A 23,100-nucleotide genomic window follows, 5' to 3' on the forward strand; every position below is an offset into this window, starting at 1 on the left:
GGGGCCTGCCCCGGCGAGGGCCTGGCGGCCGGCGTGGGTTCACCCCCGCTGCCATGGCGGAGGCGTGGGGCCTGTCAGGACACACAGGTTGAACAGCGCAGAGCCCTTTTCCCCCCGCGAATCGCCCCTTGGGTGTTTGGCTGCTAAGACTGGCTCAAAGCTCGTTATTGCCGCGCTCTTTGGCTGCAGTAAAGTTGCAAACATTGCGCAAAACCTTCCCCCCCTCCAGCTGTTCCTGTAAAGGCTCGGGCTGCAGGCCGTTCCCCCCGACTGCCCCTCTCTGCAGAGGATCAGCTCCCCTGTTTATTTAAACCCTGCACTCTTCCCTTCCGCTCCACGTGATGCCTTGAGCCAAACATTATTTTAATCACCCCTGGGCTGGCGCTGACTCCGCAGCGCTGGTTGCAACTCCTCCAGCATGATTGTCAGCTTGACGATCCGGGCGCTCGTGATGCTCCCCTTGGGGTTCTGCTGGCCGTCAGCTTTCCAAGAGGTGAGTTTGACCTCCAGAAAATGCAGTTTCCAGGAAGCCTTTTTTATATATTTCTAGGAAAAAAAAGAAGAGACAACACAACGTGTTCTAAGCCAAAATCCATCAAACCTCACTAATCAAGAAGATAAAGCTGCTTCCTCTGGGTGGCTGTTGTGCAGCCCATGCTTAGTGCAAAAGAAAGCCATGAGAACTTGGCATCGGTACTTGTTGAGTTGTTCGCTGGCGTTCCTTCCAGGTTAGGTTCGGTTAAGCGATAGTCTTGTATCCATTTGTTTTTCTTAAAAAAAATGTGAAGCTGTTCTTCTTCTTGCAGAAATTTCTCGGCACTTTGGATGCGGAAGATGTTTTCTCTTACTTTGGAACCAGTTCGATGTCTGATGGTATGCAGGGCTCCTTCCTTCTTGATTCTGGAACACGTCTGTCAGTTTAGTTCTAATCCTGTACATTTGATAATGCTAAGAACACTTATTAACGAACGCTGATCTGACAAGCATTTAACATTTCTGAGTCACATTACTCAGTGAGGCAATCCATGTTTCAGTGTGAAAGCGGTTGAAGAACTGGGTCAGTATTTAAAATCTGCTGAAGGAGATATGATAAATCTTTTTGCACCTTTCTCCTGCGGTCCTCATTCTCTGTGTTGGTATTTTCTATGAGGTTAACAGATACAGGTCTTCTGAGTGGGAAGCTTTGGACTAAGAATAGCTTTAAATGCACTTGATAATTTTTTTGAAATAAACATGTTGAGAGACTAGTATGCTAGGTCTGGATTGATGGTAGTTCAGAATAAAGATACATTTTAAATTCTCAAATCCTTAAAGCAAGGATGTTGTCTACTTGTGCGTTCACCTAGTGCTCATCCCAGTGTCTCTGTCTGGATTAGGATAATTCTCACTCAGTAATACTTAACATCTGAAGAAGTAAAACTGTCTCAGCCTTTGTTAAATGAACTGTTCTCCTTATCGAGAGAGCAAAAGCACTGAAAAATCAGGAGCCAGTTTCAGAGCTGTTGTCTTTTCCCAATCAGATTATCCTCACTTTGGAATACATGAAAGCATAGAAATTCTTTGACTGTTGACATGATGGCCCCAAAAGGCCACAGTTGTCATTTTGAAAGTATTTTTTCCTAGGGAGATAGGTCATTACATTTATTTCTGTGTATCATCATTTCTCATAACTGTTCCCCTTGTTCTGGTCTTGTTTCATTTTTTTCAGTCCCTGAGTTTGTTGTCGCTGAGCCAACTTGCCCTTGTAAAGAACAGATTGGGCTGGTGTCCTGTCGGATTCAACATTGCTCCATTGAGGCCTGGGGAGAACTCTATGCCTTTGAATTTTTAGAGGACCATGCCCTCCTTTCCTCTTCCTTTGTGAGCAATCAAGTGGTGAACTCTTCCTTTAGCTTACTGAAGCAATTCTCAGGCAACTGCTTTGCAGGTGGAAATCCACTGCAACCTCCCGGGGCTAAGTGTAGAGTCACTTACTGTGAAGGGCAGCTGGTGAGTATGCACTGAACTTACTCTTACAAGCGTTTACAGCCTTTGTAGGTTTGCAGCTTGATGCACCAAACGTGTGAACCATCCATTTAATAAATCTGAGCATTACAAAGGAGAAACAGGAAGGATATGGCACGCAGTTCTCCATTGATAGCAAATGTCTTTGAAATAACTCAGAGATGGAATTTCATTTCCTTTAGCAAGGAGTCGTTATTGCAGATGAGGAAAAGATTCATATCAGGCCTGTGAGAAGCAAAGATATAGCCCTGCTGAAGGACCTCGGCTTCTCCAGACCCCACATTCTCTTCAGAAGTGCTGCAAGAGGGGAAAATACAGCAAGAGGTAACGTACACGGGGAGGAAGCCCTGCTTGTTCTGCTTGGAAAAGCTGTCTCCTGGTAGTGGGGTTGCTTGCATGAGCTCGAAGGAAAAATCTGTATCTACAAATACACGAGTATACTTGATAGATGTTTCTCACCTCACTGAGGTGTAACTAGTGTGTTTTCATTTAGGTATTTGTTATTTTGATAGCATAAGCATGTTATTAAGGATGCTGGCAAGTGAAAGAAACCAACAGAAGTGGGAAACCTGAGCAAGCAACTGGAGGAGTGGTCTTCCAGTGGGATTATTCTAGTCTTTCAGGAAAAGGGAGTGGATCTTTAGGACCTTTTATGTTGTCTTGCATTTTAAACTCCCTGTGTCCCTTTGTGCTGTTCAGCAGGGCAGCTTCCTTCTCGCCTGCAGAAGAGGGCTGAGGGAGCTGTCAAGCATCTGGAGCTGATGGTCGTAGCAGGTCCAGATGTTTACTCGTACCACAAAGAGGACACGGAGCGATATATTCTTGCCAACCTGAACATTGTGAGTAGCTTTCTGTTTGGATTGCTGTCCCAGTGTGAGAGCTCACAGTGCCACTGGCTGTGTCACAGGCAGACGGACCTCTGTGAGTGCACTTTCAGAGGTGTCGGTGGTTACGTGCTCCTAGCACAGAGCACTGCTTATGTGCAGGGTGTTCCTCTCTGCTTCTCTTGGCACTGCACGGCAAGCTTTCCCTTGCACGAGGAGCTGCACAAGGAAAAGTGGATGTTAGAAGCTTTGGGGTTGTAGCCTTAAAGCCCACGTAGAAAATGTAGCTCTTCATTTAATTACTAATGTTGTATGTCAGATACAGTAGCAAGAGTTTTATCACCAGAGCCTTGATCGAGTCCCTGTTGCTTTCAGTGAGATTGAACAAGATCCACTGAATTAATCTTACATTTTACATTTCAACATTTTATTTCTATTACAGGATTTCTCTAAATGTCTCCCTTTGCTATTATTAAGAACTTGTTTATGCATTTTCTGTGTGTGTATATTGCAAAAAAGTCTTTAGCATTCACTCCCCTACCCTATGAAACTGTTTTCCATGTAGATTTTTCTTTCTGCTTCAGAGTATCTGACAAGTCTAACAACAGTTCTCATCTGTTGAGAGATTTATTTACATTTGTAGTGCATACTTTAATGTTGTACTTCCTGGTGATTTTATAGGTGCCCCTTATGGTTACCAGGTGTGTTACCTTTGTAGTGAATGCAGCCCTGTTATTGGGAACAGGTAGTGGGAGTCACTGAGGTACCTTCTTTATTGAATCGTTTCTGTCTCTTAACAGGGGGCAGAGCTGCTGAGAGATGCCTCACTGGGTGCTCATTTCAGGGTTCATCTTATGCAAATGCTTGTTTTGAGAGAACCAGAGGTAAACGGGGAGGACTATGTTCAAGTGTTGTCCAAGGGGTTGCTAAAAGCTGTATGAAATGTGCAAACATGTGCCTTCACTCTAGGCAGAGGTAAACATCACAACAAATATCACCTCCTCGCTGATCAGTGTTTGTGAGTGGAGCAAGAAGGTCAACCCCCAGAATGACTCTGACCCCCAGCATGCTGACGTTGTCCTCTACGTCACCAGGTACTGAAGCTCCCCTGCCCTGGGAGGGGACTGGAAACAGGGCTGATGGTGTCTGGCTGTTAGCACAGTGACAGTGATTTGCACTGGGTCTTCCAGCAGTTGGGCATCACAGAGCCTTTGGCAATGGGTTGATTCTCCTGTTTGGGGTTGATTCTCCTTGTCCTTAGTGTAATGCAGTTAGTCAGAGGTGCTGTTTCTTTGGTTTCTGAAGGAACTGGAATATTCCCCAAGCACTGACCAGCCAGACTTGAGCAGACATTATGTGCTTCCAGATCAGCACAGCCAAACCCACTGCAGCTTTTTGTGGGCAGAAGAGTCAAACAGTAACTGGAAGTGAAAACCCACTGGTGTTTTCCATAGAAGATTTCTAGTGCTACTCTGACTCAGACATTTTGTCTGACTTTCAGGCTCCTTGCTCTAAATTGCCTTGGCTAAATTTGTCAAAGGCAAGCTATTCTTGAGTGTAGTGGCTTTGTTTTGGTGCTTTTTCTTCAAAGAGATGATGATAGTGCTCTGTCTTTTGCAAATAGGATTAGGTAATTTTATTCTGTTTTGCTTGTCTGGGGTCATGGGGGATTTTTTAATGTAGAATCACCAAAAATATTGAACAGTGGGTGTTCGTGGGACCCTACTGCTAGCATCTTGCCGCAGGGAGATCCATGTGTCAAAAGAAATGTTAGGTGGCTGGCAAAGTTAGATCAGGAAGGTGCCAATAAATTCAGTTGAATGCCTACACCTGACTTTATTAGCTGCAATGGTTCTTTGCTCTTTCCTCTCTGTCTCCCTTATTTTAGGTTTGACTTGGAGTTACCTGATGGGAACAAGGAGCTACGTGGAGTGACTCAGTTAGGTGGAGTCTGCTCCTCCTTCTGGAGCTGTGTTATTACCCAGGACACCGGCTTTGACCTGGGAGTCACCATAGCCCATGAGATTGGGCACAGGTCAGTAGGAAAGCCCCAGAGCAGGCCAGTATGTTTTATTCAGGTAAAAACATTCCCTAGTTTAAAGGATTCAGAAGAAGGAAAAGGATCTCTTGGCCTAACAGGGGGTTTCCTATAGATTATTCAAAACTTTTGGAAAGAGTTCCTTGCATTTCTTGTATTCCTGCATGCTCTGTGATAATTAGAAGCTGCAAAGAGGAGAGAAAACCTTTGTGACAACAGTAGAAAGAAAGGCTGCAGAGGGAGCTCAGCCCTTGCTTAGAGAAGAAAGGCTCCGAGGGAACCCAGCCCCTGGGTTTTTTCTCCTCGGGCACTGTGCTTTTTCTGTTACAGTCTTGGAATCCCCCATGATGGTGAGGGGAATCGGTGCAGCAGCAGTGGTTACATCATGGGTTCAGCAGGAAACCACAACAGCATCGACCTCACCTGGTCACAGTGTAGCCGAGAAGAATTCCTGGCCTTTGTCAGGTAAGGGAATGGTGGAGTTCTGTGTGCCCATGTGGGAGCGTTTCCCTGTGCTGGGAGCTTAGGAGAGGGCAGGGAAAGACGAGGAATAAAATAGGACATTCTTGGAAAACGAGGAACCATAAAAGCTTGGGGTTTCTTTATTTCTTGTCACTTGTGTCTGTTGCTGAGGTTGAACCCAGGTTTGCTTCAAGTAGCTGGAAGTTACTTTGGTTAGTGACTAACATGCCTGGGCTGTGTTGGACTTCTCAGACACTAGCTCAGCCTGGAAATTTTATTTAAAATGTCAGAGCATCTAGTTTTAAACAAGCATTGCAGGCTGTGAGCTGGCTGGGTGAAGAACAGGAATGAGTTTCTGTTATAACTTCAGCAGCAGGGAACTGTGAGCATCTCCAGGCAGCTGCTGCAACTAAATCCATCACAGCCCACAGTAAGCATGTGTTGCCTGGGAAAGCCACAGCCAACTCCCAGAATGAAACTCAGCACAAGTTTGCAAACATGTCATTGTCCTTACTGCCCACAGCTGGGAAAATGATATTTCTTATGTTTCTATCAGCACAGGCCAAACAAACTGCTTAAATGACCTGCCGGACATGGACGGCAGCATCCCTGGATGGAAGCCTGGCTTGTACTATGGAGCAGATGAGCAATGTAAAATAGCCTTTGGGAGTGTTGCCACAGCATGCACCTTTGCTGACAGCAATGTTGTAGGTAGAAAGTCTGTCTGTCTGTCTTGCTAGGGGCAGCAGGGAAAGGTTCTGGAACCAAGATTCAGGAAAGGGAGCTGGGGACATTTTTGTTATAAAGGGTTGGAAGGTGCTTTCCTGCCACAGATTTCTTGGCAAAGAACAAACCTTCAATGGCTTTAAAAATGCTTCCCTTCTCTCCATCAACTCCTGCATCGGCATAATTCTCCTTTAAGGTTTGCACAGTACCCAGAGCCTTTTGTCCAAACAGGGGCCTGGCAGTGCTAGTCCTGGGTACACCTACTCAGGGTCCTGTCTTAGGGAGCTCTTGTTCATTGGATTCCTTCAGCTTCCCCACCATTGCTCAAGTCCCCATGTCTGAGAAAGGCAGCATGGCTAATAGCTGCCATCAGGATGTGTTTTGTTAATGAGGGAGCACTAAGGTGGGTGAAACTTTAATTGCTTCAGTTGATCATCTTCTAGCATTACAGCTGGCAGTGATGGTCTTTTGACATGCCCACAACTTTTGCCCAGGAGCAGGAGAAATGAAGGGATTCACTTGCATTGTTGGGTAGCTGTGGGGGAACCAAACATCCAGGACATGCACCATTTAAACGGAGCAGCTTTTGGGACTGCTGTGTTGATGAACCTCCCTGAACTCCCTAATTTTCTTGTCACACCAGGATGTATGTGAAGTTCTCTCATGCCATGTACAACCAGGAGACAAATCCAGCTGTACTCGGCTTCTTGTTCCGCTCTTGGATGGTACTGAATGTGGGATCAATAAGGTAAGGAGCCTGCTGATCTGATGGTCAGAAGCGGGTGTGGGTGCTATGGAGCTCATTAGACAGCAAGATGTTGTCGGTGGCTGAAAGGTATGTGGCACTCACTGCCCCTCAGCCAGGGAGCTAAGGCCAGACTCTCCAGTCATAAACTGGTTACCAGCTGATCTTGGTGTTGCCACCTTGTCTGTATCTCTGGAGTTGCTTTGCAGTTCTATAGCCTGGTATTTGAGCTCTCCTCAAAGGCTTTGCGTTCCACTTGAAATGACCTATCAGCTCTTTGTTTTAACCCCAGCCTCATGTTAGACCATAATTAGGAATGGGACTCTTTTAGGCTCTTGTGGGAAGGTGCCTCATTCATATTGGGATTCTCTGTTACAGTCTGGCCTGCAAAAAGATGGGGACTTGTGCCACCCTTGTAGATCCCAGTCCTGCTGGGTTCACTGGGGTGCTGCTGCCAGTTTTCTATATTCTTGGTCTTAGTGGTGCTCCAAGGGACAGTGCAGCTCTCTGGAAGAACTGAACCCCATGGCAGTAGTCCATGGGCAGTGGTCCGTCTGGAGCCCCTTCTCCTCCTGCTCCCGCAGCTGCGGAGGTGGAGTTGTGATAAGGCAGCGGTTCTGTAACAACCCCAGGTAAGAGGTGGGGAGCTGGGGAGTTTGCAGTGCCTCTTGGCTGATTCAGGGCTGTGAGGTCTGAGTCTTGCTCTTTGCTTGGGGCAAACCTGCCTCTGTTGAGGAGTTCTTCTGTCATTTCCAGGCCTGCTTTTGGGGGGCAGGAATGCCGTGGCACCAGCATCCAAGTGGAGATGTGCAATACTCAGGTAATGGAGCTCAACACATCTTCTGAGCTTTTTTCGTAACGCTGTTTAACCCTTTGAGAGCTGTATGGTTTGGGGCTGTACTTCTCAACAGCTGGCTGCTCTGGGAAGGAGGACTAAAGATCTGGCATACATCTTTAGTCTGACATACAGCCTCCATCTGTCTGACAACAGGAGAGGTATTTGTTCCACTGTGTCTGAAGACAGCAGTCTTATTTAATAGCATTGTTCACATGTAATGAAGCATTTTCTTTATGCTTTCATGGCAGGACAGACGCTGAGAAAATAGTGACTCACTTAATGATAGTTTTCTTCAGAGGGACATTCTTACGTTGTTCCTATTTTCCTTATCCATTTATTTTGTATAAATAGCAAAGATATCAGCTTCCAAACACAATTCTCTGCATATCCCGCAGCCTCCCTTTAAAGTGGTTTTCTTTATTTGCAGTTGTTTTGGTGTTTTAGTTACCAGCCACTGCTGTCTGCCTTTAGCTAGTGGGTAAAATGCTTCTTGAGATTCTGTGCTTAGTAACTTCCTTTCCTTACCCATACAATTCTCTCTGGGATGTAGGCCTGTTTGGTGACCCAGCAGGACTTTATGGCTGAACAATGTGCAGCAACAAATTTAAAGCCACTGTATCTCACTGTAGAAGCCCCATCCTTTTATACCTGGACTTCTGCTGTTGGCTTTGCCAAAGGTAAGGAAAGACTGAGAAACCGTGGTTTCTTTGTGAAGGGGAGCGCTCATGGACCTGTCTGTACTTTGAAGTCAAAAGGCCGTTTCACTGATTGTTTTAGTTTTCACGTGAAATCTGGATACTCCTTCTGTTAGATCCTTTTGACTTCTTCCCATTGATGATGGTCAGCCACGTGCCTTTCTGAAAGAGTAACTCCTTTCTTCTTCTGTCTGTCTCCTCCAGGGGACATGCTATGCAAGCACATGTGCAGGGCTGTTGAAAAAGAATTCATGGTAAGCCGTGAAGACAGTTTCATAGACGGAACCAGATGTGAGCAGGATGACTCTGAGCGCCACGGGGCTTTCAACCTGTGTGTAATGGGAAGCTGCAGAGTAAGTGACTGGGGAATCCAGGTGAACCTCCGACATGTAATCTGCCCCAAAGGAGTCAGTTTACTAGGAGCAGCGGAAAAAAACACAGTGTCCCAAACAACAGAGCGAGCTCTTCTCAAAAGAAGAGAGTTTTGTTCTTAGCTTATTGGATGGAGTCCAACAAATCTACTGTTCTGTCTGTGCGTCCAATGCCAATGCCCTCTAGATAAGACATTCTTCTAATTACGCAGTAAGTACATAAGGCTATTCATCCCTAATCCAAGAAGCAATTGGTTTATGCGTTGGTTGAGGAGACATCAGTAGCTGTTCAGTTTGCATGGTATAAATAGCCCTATAAAATGCTGACTCTGTTGGAGAAAAGTTACATGATTTGGACATACAAGTCCGTGGCAAAATAAGGAGTAAAACCTGGGAATCGTAAGTCGACAAATTGATTGTTGCAGTATCGCTAATCACAACTGAAGTATAACTCTCTTTTTCTGGATTGGACATGAGAAAGGCATTCTTTCCTGATGAACTTGAATATAACTCCCTTGCGCTGTCTGCATTTTAGTAACTGCTCAATGCTGACCCGGTTATATGTTTTCTGTTGTTTCTTTACATTCCCAGAATACACTTTTAAAATTTTATGTTTTTCTCATTATCCTCGTGTTCACAATGTTTTGTAATGCGTTTCCACCTAATGAACAGCAGAGGGTGTAGGCATAATCTATTCTGATTTCTGCTGTTCTGTTGGTGACAGTGATAAATATGTATGTTATGGCAGCATCCAAAGCCTGGGATCAGTGCCTCTAGCATAAATTCAGCAGTTGCACATGTTTTGCTGCTAAGCCTGCTGAGATCCTCCTGTAGCTTTGTGTAAATTAGTCTTGTTCGTGGGAATGAGGATAGAATCTCTTTTCTGAGCTCCATGGGGTTGAAGGCCAGGCTGAAGGATGTGAGCTAGGTTTGGGGAGCTAAAGATGCCTTTAGAACCTGCCATTCATGTTTACTGTTCTCCTGGGCTGCTCTTTTTTTTTTTTTTAACTCCCCCCTCCAGACAGAAAGAGTTCATAGAAGAGAGGGAGTGCAGAGCCTTTGTTTTAGGTCACAGGAGAAATCTTTCTGGGCTGCTTCTTATGGGAAAGAAAATGTCACACATTTAGCTGAGAGCACAAATGAAACTTGTGCTCTCAGCTAAGACTTTCCAATCCCTGGCTTTGCATACTGCTGTACAGTGGTAGATCTAGGTCCAAATGCATTTTTGTCTATGTTGTCGTCTTAAATTCGAATTAGAAATGAAAAAGGCAGTTTCAGGAACTCAGGCAATGTTGCTTTCATTCACTTGTTTTCTTCTTAGAATAGGCAAGTCTTGACAGACTCTTCTCTTTGCTCAGGCATTTGGGTGTGATGGCCGGATGGACTCCAAGAAGATAATGGACTCTTGCAAGGTCTGTGGGGGTGATAATACCACTTGCACCAAAGTGAGTGGATCTTACACAGAAGGAAAAGCTAAAGGTGTGTAGTCCTCACACTCAGGCTCAACATTATGGTACTGTTTGTATGCTGCATGTTTGTATGCATATTCAGTGTTCATAATCTTCTGTATGTGACTTCTTGTTTCTGCTTCTGCTGGATTTTATTTTATGGAGGATACGGCAATGGAGTTTGGGTAGTCAACAGAGAAGACAGCTAAGATCTGTAGCAGGGAGGTAGCTGTTTTGTAGGCAGAGGGACTTTTTTGGTCATAGTTTGTCTCTGGACATGGACCAGAAATGTAGCCATTTGGGAAGTCCAGCAAATTACTGCGAGCTGGGGGCTGTCAGATGCTTCCTGAGGTGTTAAACATCCATTTGGGAACTGAACTGACTCTTGCAGTATCACGTATAGCTATTAGCAGAGAACATAAAAAGAACAAAAGAAAGATGAGAACAGAACACAGAATTCAGTTCAGTTTTGTTTGCTGTATTCACCATCACTGTGTTCAACCAAGCTGATAGAACTAAGGTCAGTGTGAATTTAGCCTGCTGGCTATCACTGTTGTAACTTTTTTTTTTTATATTAGCTATATAACCCCTGTCTGCAATTAAGCTTTGTTGCTGCTTGTGAGGCTTGTCCTCCAATGGTTGGTGTGCTACTAAGGCCAAAAGGGGTTGATCTGTAATCCCCAGCCTTTTTGACAGAGGTACAGTAATGGAAGGTGACCATATCTTCTTTCTTTCCCTCCTTCCAGAGTACGTTACATTTCTGTCCCTGCCTTATAACACCACCTTGGTCCATGTTACCAACCGGAGACCACTCTTCACACATTTGGGTGAGTTGAATGAAAAGGAGAGGAGGGACTACAGGCAGGGCTAAAACAAGCTGGTAAAAACAAGAAAATGGAGTTCGGGAGGAAAGTTCTTGGTGATGCAATTTGTTTGCGGGATGCTTTCCAGTGGGAAGCGGTAGAAGCCATGCTTTTTGGGATGCCCAACTTAGATCAAACTGATTTCTAGCAAATGGGCAGCCTGTAGCTGCCAGCACCAGGGGATCCTGGTGATCACATCGTATCTCTCAACCTCACTGCTACTTTTGCTCCTCTAGCTGTGAAGGTTAAAGGAGAGTATGTGGTTGCTGGAAAAGGAAACATCTCGCTGAATGTCACCTATCCGTCGGTTCTGGAGGACAGCCAGATCAAATACAAAGTGTTTCTCACCAAGGACAACATGCCAAGCCTGGAGGAAGTCCATGTGGATGGGCCAACACAAGAAGAAATTGAAATACAGGTAAATAAAACCAGCACAGTTGGAAAGGGGCCAGTCAGAGCTGGCCAGGCTGAGTTTGTGTAGCTCTGCTGCAGTGCAGAATCCAGGCGTAGCAGGCTTTGTGTCCAAGACCAGTGGAGATGGTGTTCACTAAGAGCAATGGTGTTGCTCTTCTTGGGAAAGGTTGAGGGCTGGCTGCCTACAGGCTTTCTGCAGGTCTGGGGGATGGTTGTTTGGGGAAAAGCATACCGAGTTAAACCTTCTGCTTGGCTTAATCTTTTTTCAGTGTCCTGTGCACAGAATTCACAGGGTGAGTACTCTGACTGCATCTGGCAAGAATTGAGAGTCATAGCATTGAGGCTCAGGATTGGATGGAAAATAGGGGACTAGCTTCTCTTATCTCTGTCCTAAGAAATGAGTCTGAGTTGATTTGTGCATTGACCACAACGTTTTCCTTCACCAGGTCTATCGAAGGTATGCAAAAGAATATGGCAATGCCACCAACCCAGACATCACCTTCAGCTACTTTGTCCCCAAAGATAATCTGACATATATGTGGATTCCTCAGCCCGGGCCATGTTCAGCGACCTGTGGGGAAGGTGAGGCAGCAGTACTCAGTCTTTACTTTTTATGGACATCTGGGCAGGCTTCTAGTTTGGCTGGCTGGTAATCACCCAGACCTTTACTCCATGGGCTCTCCTGGGCTGACTGAAAGAAATGTGGCATCAGCGACAGATACTTGGTTAGAACTTATTAAACAACTGAACTGAATTTAAAAGCAAATTGCTGGAAGTGAGCTGCAGTTGCCAGTGTTAAACTGAACCAAAGAAAAGAGTGGTACAGCTTTTGAATTAAATTAGCAAATCAGCAAGTGAGCTGAATCATCAAAATGATAGTGAAAACATTTGATCGTGAAGAGGATTTTTAAATAGGTTTTAACTGAACTTTTGGGTTTAAGACTAAATAATTTTCTCAGATTTTTCAAAGTTATTGAAGACTGTAATTTGAAGTTGGCTCAACATCAAAAGTCTGAGACCAAAGTGGTATCTAGTGTCTAACTAAAGCCTCAGGGCTAATTATGAAACTTCCTTCTTAGAATTCTGTTCCTGTGCCATGGCTAATACTTTCTGTCTCCCTGAAGAAATCATAATGCAGATTGTAACAGATAGCTCTGGTAGACAGTCTGACATCTTGTTTACCAGATAATACAGAAGACACTGGCAAGCCTCTCGAGTTTTATGACAAGGATTTAGAAAATACATTAATGAATACTTATAGAAGTCAATCTATAGGACTAGTTATGTCTGGAGAGCTTTTCTCCAGCAGATTCCCCAGGTGAACTGATTGCTGAAACCCTGAACTCAAAACACTCTAGGGCTTCCCAGCTAATGCAGTCACAAACAAAAAAAAAAAGAGAAAGCTGGGACTTAAAATAACTGAAAGTTGAGAATCTGAGCTGACGTTTCACCTTGAGAGCTGAAAGTGATGCTCAGGCCCTCCTTACCAATAGACATTATTTAAAAACAAGGAGAGTAGTGAAAAGATAGCATTGCTGATTGATTCTTGACATTTGCTTCTCAGAGTCACGCTCTTTGAGATTCAGGAATGCCTGTCTCTCTATGGGTAGCTCATTCACTGCAAAGGAGACTCTTTACAGCTTTGCTTGTAACTTTTTTGAGTTTGGATTTTCACCCACTTTACCTGTTAGGTTCAGTATTGCTGAAAATCTTGTTTATAGCTGTAGCTTATGAGTATTTCATTTCTTGCATGCCACAGGCACTGCAAGTCTGCAGTTTCTCTCCCAGTACCTCTAGTCTAGCTTTGGATATTGATGATCACTTTGAGGACATTGGCACGGTGCTGTCTGGGTACAAAGGCTGCGTGATGATACTACATGATTAGTTCTACAGAAAGTCATTTAAAAATGGCTGACTGCTAGAGCTTATTTTCAGCAACCTATCCCTCATCAGTCAGACATCAAGATCATTAGAAGTAATTTGGACCAAATTATGACTGATGTCCTTGTTCTTGCAAACAGCCAGTTTAGAGCAATCTTTCCATTTTGGCAGTGGATTATCCATCAAACTTCTCATCTTTTGGGGTGTTGTCGTGGTTTAACCCCAGCCGGCAACTAAGCACCACACAGCCACTCACTCACTCCCCCCGGTGGGATGGGGGAGAGAATCAGAAGGGTAAAAGTGAGAAAACTCCTGGGTTGAGATAAAGACAGTTTAATAGGAAAGCAAAAGCCATGCACACAAGCAAAACAAGGCATTTGTTCACTCCTTCCCATGGGCAGGCAGGTGTTCAGCCATCTCCAGGAAAGCAGGGCTCCGTCACGCCTAACGGTGACTTGGGAAGACAAATGCTATCGCTCCGAACGTTCCCCTGCTTCCTTCTTCTTCCCTCAACTTTATACGCTGGGCATGATGCCATACGGGATGGAATAGCCCTTCGGTCAGTTGGGGTCAGCTGTCCCGGCTGTGTCCCCTCCTGACTTCTTGTGCACCTGGCAGAGCATGGGAAGCTGAAAGGTCCTTGATTTAGTATAAGCACTATTTAGCAACAACTAAAACATCTCTGTATTATCAATACTGTTTCCAGCACAAACCAAAACACCAGCCCCATACTAGCTACTGTAAAGAAAATCAACTCTATCCCAGCCAAAACCGGCACAGGTGTTCATCTTGGAAAGTCACTTTAAAACTCTTGAGGAAAAGTTATATCAGAAAGAAAGGGTTTGTGTGTTTATAGAAAATCTGTATTCCCAAATATGCCATTTTCCTACACAGATGATTTGAGTAAAGCGAAATTACTGCATCCTCCTAGCATAAGAGGTGAACCGTTCACTTTGTTTATAACTTCCTTTCCTTTTCCTTTTGTATCCCAGGGATGCAACCAGTGGATCATGTGTGCTTTGACCAGACAAAGAATGAAATAACAGAGGATCAGTGGTGTCTGGAGCTCCCACAGCCCCTTTCAGAGCATAAGCCCTGTGCCGTGGAGCCATGCCTGTACAGGTTGGTGTTCCTGGAAGCTCAGCTGAATTCTTGCTTCGCTTGTCCTTTCTCTGCCAGCTAACCCAGTCTCTGCAGTCTCATTTGCATTGTGCAAGGTGACAAAAAAGGAGAGGTATGAAGTAGCTTCTTCCTAAATATAATGGCGTAGCAGATCCCAAACCATGTTCTGTCTTTCCTGGTCCCATGAGGTAATTGAGATGTCAGCTGAATGAATGGGACATAGTGCTTCCGATATTTTACAGTAGTCTGCTAAATGAAAATACTTTGAGGGCGTGTCCAGAAGAAGATGTGTGCTTACATCCTTTCCAAGATTGTGCCAAGAAAGATTTGATCTTACTCTGGAGGAGACCCTTGTGTTAATCAGACTGGAAAGAGGACCAGTTGCCCAGCCTGCCCAGACATTGATCTCATAGACATTTTAGTGTTTAATAAAAAGTGATTACACTGTGAACTATAGCTCTTTAGCTTAGGTGCTTTTAGGCCTAGAGAGCTGTCAGTGCAAGGACTTAAATTTCCAGCAGTTGTCCTCTCAATCACATCCAGACAAGGCTCTTGAAATAGGGAAGCTGAATACTCTGTATGACCCATTTCTGTAATCAGTGGCATGAGTAATAAACCTCCATGATCCAGATGAGAAATAGGGTGATACAATTACTTCCCATTTAGGTGGAAGATATCTCAGATAGATGAATGCTCTGCTGTCTGTGGAACTGGAGTTGCCCAGCAGAATCTGACCTGTGTTCAGTTTCGTGATGGATTGGAGACTGTTGTGGATGACAGCTTGTGCCCAGCAGAAGAAAAACCCCTCTCCGTTGTGCCGTGTGTGGTTAATGTGTGCCCTTTAGGCTGGGACAAAGTGAGTTTACTGGCTTGGCTTACTTCAGGAGCCTCACTGGGAGCTTTGCACTTGTGATCCACAGGAGGCTACCAGTTAAGAATCACCACCTTACTACTGGAGTCTGGGAGGGTGGTTTACATGAATGATGTCTGCCCAGTTAAAGGTTCATCCTGTCACTTTAGACAGCTCTGTCCCTCTTAATTTATGCTGCTGGATTCATCAGTTCGTAGTCGTGGTTTGTTTAGGGCAGCTGTTGGCTATGTTCCTTCTTCATTTCTCCTCACAGAGTCTAACAAAATCAGAAACAGAAATAACCCCTGGTCCACTAGGAAATACCTCACTGGCAAACAGAGAGGTTCTGACATGGTAGGGAGCATTGCAAGCAGGGAAGAGGGCTTCTCAGCACAGGATCACTGATCCAAACCCGTACAGGGGAGCCACTGCCAGGTTTACACTTACAGATGGGGAAGATACTGCTTTAGGTATCTCCAGTCTCGGGTATCTCTCTTCAGGTAGTGTGAATTAGGAGGGGTCTTGGCTGATGGATGTCCTTAGCTATTCCTGATATTTATATGTTCTGCAAAAATGGAGAAAGTGCTTAAATGTGCCTCTTTCGTCAGTGACAGCAAATATGTTGTAGGCTTGATCTGGCAGTATCCCCCAGCTTCATTAGATCAGGACTGGTGTGGAAAGCAGGTGCCAATGTCAGCCTGGGTCTTTTTGCTCTGTTCTGAGGAGGAAGATGCACACTTACTTCAGACTTCGGAGTTACTTGGGCATATCCAGCTGGAAAATCGGACCGTATATGTCTGGAGCCCTCTAGCTGGAGAGTGTTCCGTCTCCTGTGGTAGAGGTGAGATCTTTCAGCACTGCAGGGAAATGTTACTTGGCTGTAGGTGTGAGCTTAGTGCCTAGGAACCTCAGGGACCTGGTCTTTTCCCCTCTACAGTTCTAAGTGCATGTGTAGCGTGGTCACAATTTTTTTTGAGTCTGGAAGAGGCAAGGTGGCCTGGCTCAGACGGGGAATAGTTTAGAGGCCTGGCTGGCTGGTGCTGTGCTTCACAGTTGGGGGGGATGAGTGCAATAAGGGTGCCTGGGGCTTGGGCAGAGTTTGCTTGTTTTGTACATGCAGATGTGACTGACACTGCTTGGCTTATTTCAACCCTTGCATGCATGCCATGCAGTAAGATCGTTTCCCTTTCTAGGTAAGACTCAGCTACAGTATGTATGTGTGGCTTTTGACACCAGAGAAGAAACCCAAGAAGAAAACTGTCATCCAGGGCCAAAGCCAGAGAGCAGGATGGAAGTCTGCGATCTCAGTCCCTGCCCACCAAGGTAAAGCAGTTACCAGGAGACAACGAGCCAGTGAGAGGTCTTTCCTTCCTCTCTAACTCCAGGGACATGGTAAAGTAAGGGTCAGGCTACTTTGAGGATGTTATCTTCCTCTCCCCTTGTTTGAAAGCACAGCTAGCTGCAAAAACAGTAGCACTGATCCATACTAAGAAAACTAACTGAGAGTCTTTCCTGGGCTAGTATATTCTCAAGTAGAACTAAGTCCAGTCTCAAGCAGAAGTAAGCTATCCAGTCTTTAGAGTTTGAGTCCAGGGAAAAACTGAAAACCTCTTGATCCCTTATTACCCTGGGGAAGTAGGAACAAATCCATAACTGCAAAAGGTGGTGACACATTTGCCAGCTGCAGTTTCCACATAGCATCAAGGAGAGCAGCTAGAATTAAATGTTCTAATAATCTGGAATAGCTGCTCTGAGAACTGTAGGAAACTGATTGCACTTTCCTTAGGATTTATGGTATTGCAGACTGTACTCAGTGGGGTGACTGCTGATCTCTCAGACATGAGCCAGTGTGTATGCGTTCATTAGCAGAATTCCAGTTGTGCATTAGCAGAATTCTAGTTGTACTTCCATAGACTGGTTGGATTTAAAATCCAGTGAAGCCAGGTGACAGCTGGAGGTACTCAGTGATGGCTGCATTATTCCCAGGTGGCATTACAAAATGGGCTCATGCAGTGTAAGCTGTGGAGGAGGTGTGATGCACAAGGTCCCCTACTGTGCAAGGGGGACCGGGGAGAAGGCAGGAGAGATAGTGGCAGACACCCAGTGTGATGGGTTGCCTTGCCCAGAGGAGCAGGAGCCATGTAATTTGGAGCTGAGCCCTCCGAGGTCAAAATGGCCACGTGGGCCACAAGAGCGTGCACTGGGGAAGAGCGGTTGTCCGTGCACATGTATGGTGTGATCTAGGATATGGCTTGGGGTTGATAAATGGGGCAGAGCTTGCTCTGCCCTATTTGCTGTGGGACTGGAAAGCCACTGGCATCTGAACTTTTTTTATGTGCTACAGGATGCTGCTCCCAGGATGAAATACCCTGGGTCAGTTTCTGATCTGTCTGCTCAGTGGTGTGCGTTTTGGAGGGAGATAAGATTGTTTTTGCTGTTAAGTCTGTGTGTGTCACCCTGGGGAAGACTGCAATGGACGCAGAGTAAGACTCAATGTATATTTCGAGTCTGTGGGCTTCTTGCAAAATGTGAATGCCCTTTGCTTGGGTCCAACTCCAAACCTGCTCCAGACTGCCCAGCCTTGTTTCAAAGGCTGCCTTCTAAGTACCATAGGCAGCAAAGCGTGTGAGGCGGAGGGGTGAAGAAAGCTGCTGAGAAGCAGAAGGGGGGAAGGATGAGGGAGTTGCAGTGCATTTTCTACAGTGAGAGACAGTAGAGGGTGGGGATTCATCACTAACTTAATTCTTCTCCTCCATGTCCTCTGTCAGATGGAAGGTAACCCCAGCTGGCCCCTGTTCCTCCAGCTGTGGGCTCGGCTTAGCTGTTCAGCTGGTCACCTGTGTGCAGATTCGCCAAGGCAATGAGATTTTGCTGGAGGAGCGTTTCTGTCCTGTGGCAGAGAAGCCCCTTACCAGCGTCCCCTGTGTCATCCGAATGTGCTCTTATGAATGGAGCTTCAGCGAGTGGACAGAGGTATTTGCGCCTGTTCAGATGCAGCACTTGGTGTCTAGTGCAGTGGTTTTATAGCCATTCGCTTCCCTAAAGCATACAGGGAAGAAATACCACTTCTGCCTTGTATATTTACTTCCCACAGAAATGCTGAACTCTTTCTAGGGATGTTTTCCATCCTTTCCACTGCCCTGTGTTTAGCAGCCGTAGGTCTGCTTCCCACCTTTCTCAGCTAAGGTTTTGGCTGCAGTTTAAAAATGGTCCTTGGCATGTTTTCTTGTGGAATGCAGATCTTTTCAGATTTTTTAGGAAGTCGTTCTGCAATTCAAATATATAGTTTGGAAGATCCCCAGGGAGGTGGGCCATGTTATAGCTGATGAAACTAGAGCACTGAAAGGGCAAGTGATGGAACAGCATCAGTGAAAAAAAGATCAACCCCACAGATCACGCCTGAGCCAATAAATGTATTTATTTCTAAATACCGACTGAAACACATGTATAAAGGCCTGTGGGTTTCTTCCTCTGCAGTGTTCAACTTCGTGTGGGAATGGCATTCAGACACGGCAGGATTTCTGCCTCAACCCGCTAACCCGTAAGCACGTGAACCCCATCTTCTGCAGGCACTTCCCCAAGGCCATTGTGGTACGTGGCTGCTCCGCAGGGCCCTGTCCTGAGCAGGCGGTGGGGACCGGGTCCCGTGGAGCAGAACTGCAGACAGTGACACCAGCCGCGCATCTGACAACAGCTGCAACTGCCAAAGAGGCGAGATACAAGGACCTGGATCTTCCTCCATCTGCTGTGCCAGCTGTGCCTCAGGAACAGACAAAGACCAGTGGAGGTGAGGAGGACACTACCAAAAGGCAGAGATAGGTGCTTACTGCATGCAGCTGGGTTGTGGTGACCCTACTGCCACACAGGGACAGGAGCATGGGAGGGAATGCTTCTGGTTGGGAGGGACAACATGCTGTTCCTTCCAGCATGCCATGAGCTGTCCATGTTATCTGAGCTAGGAACAATGACTCCCTTCCCTGGGCTTCCCAAAGCTCTTCTGACTTGGGACTCCTGGGACAACAGCTGACTCTTCCTGTGCTTTACCCTGAAGGTGTGCACTTGTCTGTTCGTTGTGCCGCGAAGGGAATGGGGGCTGTTTTTCAGCAGCTGTAGTTCCTTCTGGATGTGTTTCTCGTATGTCTCTGCTGTACAGGTGTCTGTGGAAAGCTCTTTCTTAATGCCACTGGGGTCATCAACATGATGGGGGTGGAGAGCAGCGACTGCACTGTGGCCATCGGACGACCTCTCAGGGAGGAGATAACAGTCAGCATCCTGGAGAGCTCCCTCAACTGCAGTGCAGGTACTGCCCAGGGCGTGCTGGGGACTAGCCCGGCCCTTTGGGAAATCTGCACCTCTTTTGCCCCTGTGCTTTTGGTGCCCTGAAAGCTTCTTGCTGCCTTGGAGCCTGTGTAATCTCTGAAACCATTTTAGAAGTTTTTCTGTCCCACCAAGTCATTGCCAGATGGGACTAAATGAAGATGATGCCATTCCTCCCCCTACATAATGGTTTCTTACCTGTTTTGTTGATAGATATGAGATGAAAGGAGTTTATGGGGTTAAAGAAGCTGCTTGCTTTGACCTGTTATAAACTCTCTCTGTAGTATACCCTCTTGCTGGAATCAGTACAGTTAGATTAGTTAACTGGACTTTTTTCATGACAGATTTTGATAAGATGGGGACAAGATGCACAAATTACTTGATTCCAGACCTATATAAGATAGGTTGTGGCCTTTTACTTGAAGTAAAACTGTTTCTAGTCCCTGTGCTCATCTATTCCAGGTGAGGTAGTGCTGTTTTCTGGGCGAATGATGTGGCGGACAGGCTGCAGGAAGCTCCCTTTGTCACTGATAAATTCCAGAACGAACACACTGATTGTGAAACAGCGTGTTTTGCTGCCAGGAAATGGGGTCATTCTTCAGTACAACAGCAGAACTGCAACTAAAAAATATTACCAAGGTACCTTACTGAAAGCTTTGCTATTGCTTTAGATTAAGGCACCCGTGACAAGGCCCACGGAGTTCCATGGATCATGGTTGCCCATGGAAATCTATGGAAACCTTGCTTCATTTTTATGAGCTAAGCCCCTTCTTGAGGAGTGTTGGAATTAATAGTACTTGTGGACTACCCCTCTGTTTTAAAGGCAAGCCCCCTGCAGGTGTTTGCTGATGCTTGGAGGTTCCCAGATGAAAATCCTTAGAGAAACTTTTCTGCCTGTGTTTAATTTAAATGATTTCTTGGAGATGCTGGACACTTCTCTAAATCATTTTCTTTTCTGCTCCCTTTCCCCCTCTCAGACTGTGACAAGCAGCTGTTTGGTCCCCAAGGTGAAATAGTGAATCCTGTGCAATTGCCTGATGACAGGCAAGAAGTAGTGTGTCGGACCTTCATCAACGTGGCTCCTCGGCATCGCATAGCTATCCGCGCCCTATATATTGACCTGGGCAATGAGAGCAACCAAACACATTTTAATTACATCCTGGTGAGTCAGAAACCTAAAGGGGATGATTTGGATGGGAACGGACCCATCTCCTCATTAGAGATTTCCATCCAGATGCAAAGTTCAATCACAAATCCTAGAGGGTCAGACTCTGATCTCTGTTATGTAGACGTAGATGTGAATGAGCACTACTGATGCCTACTGTATTTCTTCTAACCTTTGTATAGGGCAGCTTTTCCCCCTGAGCGACCAATTTGCAAGTCCCTAGTATTTTGTGGGTACTTCACTTGTAGGCTGCTATGATCTAATGGTTTGGTCTTTCTTTATGCAGGTCCGTGATGTAAGCACCATGAAGACGATGGTGTTCCATGGGAAACAACAATTCTTCTGGCAGTCAACAGGAAGCCAAGCTGAAATTGAATTTCATGAAAATGTTAAGGATCACCGAACTAGTTTCTGGGCTGAATATCGTGCTATTGAGCCCAAATAAAAGGGGCCAGGGCCACTGCACTGAGAAAGGCTGTGATCCAGTTAGTCACTGCTGCCTGTTCACTGCTCGAGGTCACACGAGTCATTTAATCTTTTTGAAACTGCTTCCCTATCTATTGAGTAAGAACAACAATATCTACTGACTCCTTTGGGATCTCAGTTAATATTTATAAAAGTTATGCAAAAGACATGTAACTACCAAATATTTACAAATAGTCCTCATACGGATTTTCTGTCTGTGTTGATTGGTATTAATGCGGTTTACATGTCTGCAGTTAGTGATTTGGACACTGAAGCCTTGGGGTCCTGCTTCTGTAATACGCTGTGACCTTTTAGGATAGTAATTTAATTTCTCAGTGGCTCAGTGTCCCATTACAAACCTCTGTATACCACAAGTAGCTATGATTATGGTTTAGCCATTAAGTTCACTCTCCTGCAGTGTAAATTCCCCTTAAAACCGAGGCCGTTGAAATTCTGGAAATGTTATAAAGAAGGCAAAGATATGTATGAGGACAAACTGCTAGCCCAAGAAGACTAAAGACATGTGTGAGGGCAAGACAGTTTCTTTGCCCAGGAGGGTAGTGCAGCTCTAGGACAGGTCACTCGGAAAGCTTGGATGTTTTCAGGAGTTGGCTAGACCAAGGCACTGCTGACCTGGTCAAGCCCTGGTGACAGCTGGCTTTATATGGGAGGACTAAATGACATCCAGGGGTCCCTCCCCAGCCACCCCTCCTGTGGTTCTACTATTATGTATCTGATAGTGATACCAGTACTTCTTTTCTATGGGAAAATAAAAGAATTCTGTCTCTTAATTATGAGTTTGGTGCCAAGATGTATTTACTCAGATAAGAACAGTAGCTGTGCTATTAATCTGCTTGTATCTTCATCTCACAGGAACTGTGCAATGAGAGATTGTTGAGACTGCATGATACAAGTTGTAGCAGGAAGGGTATTTTAGAGCAGTGACAAATATTCACTCAAGTTTGATTTCAGTACATTTTTCAGGTTGTTTTTATTTAATATCTTGAACATTGGACCATGCTTTGGTCCAAATCTGTCATCCTCCTCAAAATCACAGTATACTGCTTAAGGGGTCTTTTCCGCACCTGGAGCCTGGCTGGACACATCTGCCCTCGCTCTTCACACTGGATGCAATAAATGGTTCTGCCTGGGCAGTTTTAACCCTGCTTCTGCTCTCTGTCAGTTGAATTCTCTGACGTCTTTTTACAACTGCAAAATTTTATTTTCTTCTGTCTTCTTAATAGTTGTTTTTTGCTGGTTAAGCCTGGAGTTTTTTACTTGCCAGCCTCCAGATTTACGTTCCGTTCCTGGAAGAGCTAGAAAGTATATTCTTGAAGCGAGATCCTCGAGGAGCTGGATATATCAGCTATCCCATTGCAGTGCGTGGGTGATGCAGGCACTGGGCCTTCATTTCCTGTCTAACAGGAGATGTTAATGAAAAGACATCCTTTTCTTAATCCTTTTTTGTAACCTTTTAGCAGATGGGATCTGTCTTCCCACTCTGCTCTGGATCCCAAGTCTCACTGCTATTTATTGTTCCAGATCAACTACGCAGAGTCCCTGGTCTGCAGAGATGGGCTCTGGTTACTGACTGTATGCTCCATGTTAATTTGCAAAAAATGCAGCTGTTGTCGTTATAATTTAAGAGAATTGAGGCTGTTCCCCTGTACCATTTGTTTGGATATCAGTAGGTTGCCAACTGGGACATCTCTGACTTGCAAAGTCCTGCTTCTGCTCCTGTTTTCTAGGGACAAAACCTGATGCCATTCAGATTAAGGGGAGTGTTCCCTCTTATCTCGAGGGCAGAATTTTGTAACGCTGTTAAATCACGTTAATGCAAAAATTCGTGTTTCCCTTTCTTCCAAGCAGACG

The 23,100-nt window shown here is 45.4% G+C and overlaps 1 protein-coding gene across 4 annotated transcripts; it reads left to right on the forward strand.

The window, feature by feature from the left end:
- The first annotated feature begins 20 nt into the window (after window positions 1–20).
- ADAMTS13 (ADAM metallopeptidase with thrombospondin type 1 motif 13) lies at window positions 21–22,005 on the forward strand. 4 transcript variants are annotated; one of them, XM_075519432.1, is made up of 29 exons: window positions 21–493; window positions 807–873; window positions 1,709–1,989; window positions 2,187–2,328; window positions 2,704–2,843; window positions 3,629–3,712; window positions 3,798–3,922; window positions 4,717–4,863; window positions 5,197–5,331; window positions 5,885–6,035; window positions 6,698–6,802; window positions 7,280–7,431; window positions 7,556–7,619; window positions 8,188–8,314; window positions 8,537–8,685; window positions 10,062–10,182; window positions 10,898–10,978; window positions 11,251–11,432; window positions 11,875–12,010; window positions 14,302–14,431; window positions 15,098–15,287; window positions 16,005–16,122; window positions 16,475–16,604; window positions 18,050–18,254; window positions 18,759–19,068; window positions 19,435–19,581; window positions 20,061–20,237; window positions 20,576–20,760; window positions 21,050–22,005. In XM_075519432.1, exons 1-29 carry the CDS (start codon window positions 419–421, stop codon window positions 21,206–21,208), a joined length of 4,215 nt encoding a protein of 1,404 aa, XP_075375547.1. In that variant the 5' UTR covers window positions 21–418; the 3' UTR covers window positions 21,209–22,005. The 4 variants fall into 4 exon arrangements, 3 of the variants coding, with proteins under 3 accessions (XP_075375547.1, XP_075375550.1, XP_075375549.1); XM_075519435.1 differs by having other exon boundaries at window positions 16,008–16,122; XM_075519434.1 differs by having other exon boundaries at window positions 2,707–2,843.
- The last annotated feature ends 1,095 nt before the right edge of the window (window positions 22,006–23,100 follow it).

This window comes from Mycteria americana, chromosome 17, assembly GCF_035582795.1.
Source record: "Mycteria americana isolate JAX WOST 10 ecotype Jacksonville Zoo and Gardens chromosome 17, USCA_MyAme_1.0, whole genome shotgun sequence".
Lineage (NCBI taxonomy): Eukaryota > Metazoa > Chordata > Aves > Ciconiiformes > Ciconiidae > Mycteria > Mycteria americana.

What these genes read in the sequence shown, in the direction of transcription:
- ADAMTS13 (XM_075519432.1), top strand. Translation starts at nt 419, where the DNA reads ATGATTGTCAGCTTGACGATCCGGGCGCTCGTGATGCTCCCCTTGGGG. An exon ending in GGCCGTCAGCTTTCCAAGAG is followed by an intron (nt 494 to 806) that starts GTGAGTTTGACC and finishes TTCTTCTTGCAG; the next exon opens with AAATTTCTCGGCACTTTGGA. An exon ending in TTGTTTTGAGAGAACCAGAG is followed by an intron (nt 3,713 to 3,797) that starts GTAAACGGGGAG and finishes CCTTCACTCTAG; the next exon opens with GCAGAGGTAAACATCACAAC.